Raw genomic sequence first — 5000 nt, forward strand, 5'->3', positions numbered from 1 at the left:
AATACGTAGCAGTGGTGTGACAATTTCATTCTTCTGTTTCTGTGTAACCTTTTCTGATTTTACTGTTTTCTATGTTCATTCTTTCTATTGTATGACGTGTTTCTGATGTTAAGCACTTTGGATACCTGCTGGTTTTTGTGCTATATAAATAAATTTTGATTGATTGATTAATCAAGCAAAACAAGGATTACATTTTTTTTAACAACAACTTGTTCACAGCCTGAATATGAAAAATCTCTCTGCTTCTTCGGGGGGAACTTCTGAGTCTCAGAGTTGGCAAATCTGCCAAATGTCTGCTTTGAATGTCGCGTAATTGCAGTTTAAAAAACACGTTCCTGTGTTTTTGGTTTGGCGCACAACTAGGAGGGCCAAAATGTATCGTGAATCCAAATTGATATACGGGGACGGACCTAAATCTGCAAGGGGCCGGATTTGGGCCCGCGGGGCCTTGAGTTTGACACGTGCGCTCTAGCCCAAAAAGACTCTCTTTCACATTCGGTTTATTTGGTCTGTCAACGTTTCGGTCCCAGGGATCTTATTCCAGACACACAAGTCTTCGCCCGTTGACCGACCAAGTAAACCCAATACAGATGTTAAAAGAGTGTGTGGGAATATTTTCGGGGGGATTAATTCCCTGCAGCAACAAAGGAGAAAAAGCAAGTGGTGTGCGTGTCACTTTCTACTCATCCAGAATCCAGACTTTTTCCCCCACAGGCGTACATGGAGAACGTGACTCCTGCAAATCAATGGATACATTTTTTTTGGAGCATTGCAACCTAGGGCTGCACGATAAGAGTAGATGATCTAATTTGCGATTATTTTGAACGGATTGCGATTGCGATACGATTCCCGATATTGGAGGAAAGGATAATTTTGTATCATTATTCTCATTTTTACTGAAAACATTTTACATAAACATTTTTTTTTTTTATGATTATAGTGTGATTTTGGTTTTCTTTAGTCTGTAGGACAGGATTTGTAGGCCGGGACATCTCTGCAGCACATACACTCACCTAAAGGATTATTAGGAACACCCTACTAAGACCGTGTTTGACCCCCTTTCTCCTTCAGAACTGCCTGAATTCTTCGTGGCATTGATTCAACAAGGTGCTGGAAGCATTCTGTAGAAATGTTGGCCCATATTGAGAGGATGGCATCCCCCACACCACTACACCAGCACCAGCACCAGCCTGCCCAGTGGTAACAAGGCATGACCGATCCATGTTCTCATTCTGTTTACGCCAAATTCTGACTCTACCATCTGAATGTCTCAACAGAAATCGAGACTCATCAGACGAGGCAACATTTTTACAGCCTTCAACTGTCCAATTTTGGTGCGCTCGTGCAAATTGTAGCCTCATTTTGTTATTGTTAGTGGAGATGAGTGGTACCCGGTGGGGTCTTCTGCTGCTGTAGCCCATCCCCCTCAAGGTTGTTCATGTTGTGGCTTCACAAATGCTTTGCTGCAGACCTCGGTTGAATCAGTCGGCCCATTCTCCTCTGACTTCTAGCATCAACGAGGCATTTTCGCCCCCCCAAGACTGCAGCATACTGGTTATTTTTCCTTCTTCAGACCATTCTTTGTAAACCTTAGGTGGTTGTGGGTGAGAATCCCAGTAACTGATACTCAGACCAGCCCGTCTGGCACCAACAACCATGCCACACTCAAAGCAGCTTAGATCACCTTTCTTTCCCATTCTGACATTCAGTTTGGAGTTCAGGAGATTGTCTAGACCTGGACCACCCCCCTAAATGCATTGAAGCAGCTGCCATGTGATTGGTTGATTAGATAATTGATAATAATCCTTTAGGTGAGTGTATTTTGCCTTTAACAAATATTGCGCCCCCCTGCGATTTGGATATTGCACTAGTCCATATTGCGATTTTGATAAAATTGAGATTAATTGTGCAGCCGTAGTTACAACACCCGCACAACGACTCATTTCACCATCAGAGTCTGATCCATTCGGTCCGCTAACATTTTGGAAAGTCTAGAAGAGCCACACGATTAAATCAATTCATCCACATTCAACTTAGCGGAGAGGTAAACAGGAAGTAGTCGGCTCGGCCAGCGGAGGTCTCTAGTGCGCCGGCTCTATGGGTGGGATAAAATATCCATAACGCAATATATATCGTTGTCCTTTGTGCCATACAAGAAATGGGTAAGCTGGCGCCAAATATGGATATTTTAAGGTGCTCTAAACAGATTTCCCTGCTCCTAGCCTGGTTACTTTATGGCTCCTCGAGGTGGCTCTCAACACACGAAAGGGGGAAACTTGATTGTTTATATAAAATTCTGACATGTTCCAGGTTAAAGTTTAAGCACCTAAATGTGTACAAGTTTACCTGAACTGTCCGGCGGCCATGTTGTCTCCGGTGAAGAGGCTGTTTCTGGCGTCCCGCAGGTTCTCGCGCAGCTTCTTATCCAACTTCTACACACACACACACACACACACACACACACACACACACACACACACACACACACACACACACACACACACACAAAAAAAGAGACACACACACACACACACAGACACACACACACAGAGAGAGACGCGCAGCACACACACACACACACACACACACACAGAGAGACACACGCACACGCGCACACACACACACACACACACACACACAGAGACACACGCACACGCACACATACACACACACACACACACAGACAGACACACACACAGAGACACACATACAGACACACACACTCACAAAGACACGCACACTCACACATGCGCACAGAGACACACACACATGCACAGAGAGACAGACAGACACACACACGAACAGAGACACACATGCACAGAGACACACACAGACACACACACATGCACAGAGAGAGACACACAGACACACACACACACACACACACACACACACACACACACAAAGACACGCACACTCACACATGCGCACAGAGACACACACACATGCACAGAGAGACAGACAGACACACACACACAAACAGAGACACACACACACACACACACAAACAGAGACACACACACACACACACACAAACAGACACACACACACACACACACACACACACACGGGCACAGAGACAAACAAACACACACACGAACAGAGACACACGAACAGAGACACACATGAACAGAGACACACACACACACACGGGCACAGAGACAAACACACATGCACAGAGAGAGACACACACAGACACACACATTTGTTGTGTTTTACCAGAATACTAAAATCATCTGATGAAGTTACTTCATCAAGTGTTTAGTAGTAGCTGATTACATTTCCCAATTAAAGCTTTGGGAAGCTCATTTTACTGCTGTTAAATGAAGGCATTAAAACTACAAACATGGCTGCCTGTATCACATCTGACAGAGAGGTTGTAATCTGACATCAAGCTGAACGGAGAGCTTTTCGTTCTGTCACTCAACGAGTCAGATCGGCGTGCGGTAGAGTTAACTCACCCCGGCAACCATCTCTGCTGCGTTTCCACGGGGACAGCGAATGATCGGCACCGCGCCTGATCAACAACAACAACAACAACAACACACTTTAAATAAAGTCTGATCCTTTTCACAACATTTCAGAAAACTTGTAATGCAAAAAATAATGTTTCCTCGTTTCCTCTCCTCACATTTCCCTCCATCTCTCGTTCCCTCCCTCTTTCTCGTTCCCCCCTCTCGTTCCCTCCTCTCCACTACTCTCATTACCGTCTCTCCTCTCTCATTCCCTCCTCTCTCGTTCCCTCCTCTCGTTCCATCCTCTCCTCTTTCATTCCCTCCTTTCGTTGCCTCCTCTCCCTCCCTCTCGTTCCCTACTCTCATTTCCATCTCTCCTCGCTCATTCCCTACTCTCATTACCGTCTCTCCTCTCTCATTCCCTCCTCTCTCGTTCCCTCCTCTCATTCCATCCTCTCCTCTCTCGTTCCCTCCTCTCCCTCCCTCTTGTTCCCTACTCTCATTACCGTCTCTCCTCTCTCGTTCCCTACTCTCATTACCGTCTCTCCTCTCTCGTTCCCTACTCTCATTACCGTCTCTCCTCTCTCGTTCCCTACTCTCATTACCGTCTCTCCTCTCTCGTTCCCTACTCTCATTACCGTCTCTCCTCTCTCGTTCCCTACTCTCATTACCGTCTCTCCTCTCTCGTTCCCTACTCTCATTACCGTCTCTCCTCTCTCATTCTCTCCTCTCTCATTCCCTCCTCTCTCGTTCCCTCCTTTCGTTCCCTCCTCTCCCTCCCTCTCGTTCCCTACTCTCATTTCCATCTCTCCTCTCTCATTCCCTCCTCTCTCGTTCCCTCCTCTCGTTCCATCCTCTCCTCTCTCGTTCCCTCCTCTCCCTCCCTCTCTCGTTCCCTACTCTCATTATCGTCTCTCCTCTCTCATTCCCTACTCTCATTATCGTCTCTCCTCTCTCGTTCCCTACTCTCATTATCGTCTCTCCTCTCTCATTCCCTACTCTCATTACCGTCTCTCCTCTCTCGTTCCCTACTCTCATTATCGTCTCTCCTCTCTCATTCCCTACTCTCATTATCGTCTCTCCTCTCTCATTTCCTACTCTCATTATCGTCTCTCCTCTCTCATTTCCTACTCTCATTACCGTCTCTCCTCTCTCGTTCCCTACTCTCATTACCGTCTCTCCTCTCTCATTCCGTCTCTTGTTCTCTCCTCACCCCTCTCTCGTTTCCTCTCTCGTTCCCTCCTCTCATTCCATCCTCTCCTCTCTCGTTCCCTCCTCTCCCTCCATCTCGTTCCCTACTCTCATTATCATCTCTCCTCTCTCATTCCCTCCTCTTTCGTTCCCTCCTCTTTCGTTCCCTCCTCTCTCGTTCCGTCTCTTGTTCTCTAATCTCCTGTTTCCTCTCTCGTTCCCTCTTCTCTCGTTCCGTCTCTTGTTCTCTCCTCTCCCCTCTCTCGTTTCCTCTCTCGTTCCCTCTCTTCCTGTTGTGTTGCGGTAGAAAAGGAGTAACGGTGAAGCGGAGAGCTGCAGCTCAGACTCACCCAG

The 5000-nt window shown here is 46.8% G+C and overlaps 1 protein-coding gene across 1 annotated transcript in view; it reads right to left on the reverse strand.

The window, feature by feature from the left end:
* Nucleotides 1-5000, reverse strand: part of scfd1 (sec1 family domain containing 1) — a 69536-nt gene that overhangs the window by 56924 nt on the left and 7612 nt on the right. The window contains exons 8-11 of the mRNA XM_039785452.1: nucleotides 4997-5000; nucleotides 3462-3517; nucleotides 2347-2432; nucleotides 1949-1991 (exon numbers count right to left, since the gene is read on the reverse strand). The exon at nucleotides 4997-5000 is cut by the window's right edge and continues 86 nt beyond it. Of these exons, the coding sequence (XP_039641386.1) occupies nucleotides 1949-1991; nucleotides 2347-2432; nucleotides 3462-3517; nucleotides 4997-5000 (189 nt within the window). The remainder of the gene's footprint in view (nucleotides 1-1948; nucleotides 1992-2346; nucleotides 2433-3461; nucleotides 3518-4996) is intronic.

This window comes from Perca fluviatilis, chromosome 20 (genome assembly GCF_010015445.1).
Source record: "Perca fluviatilis chromosome 20, GENO_Pfluv_1.0, whole genome shotgun sequence".
Classification (NCBI taxonomy): domain Eukaryota; kingdom Metazoa; phylum Chordata; class Actinopteri; order Perciformes; family Percidae; genus Perca; species Perca fluviatilis.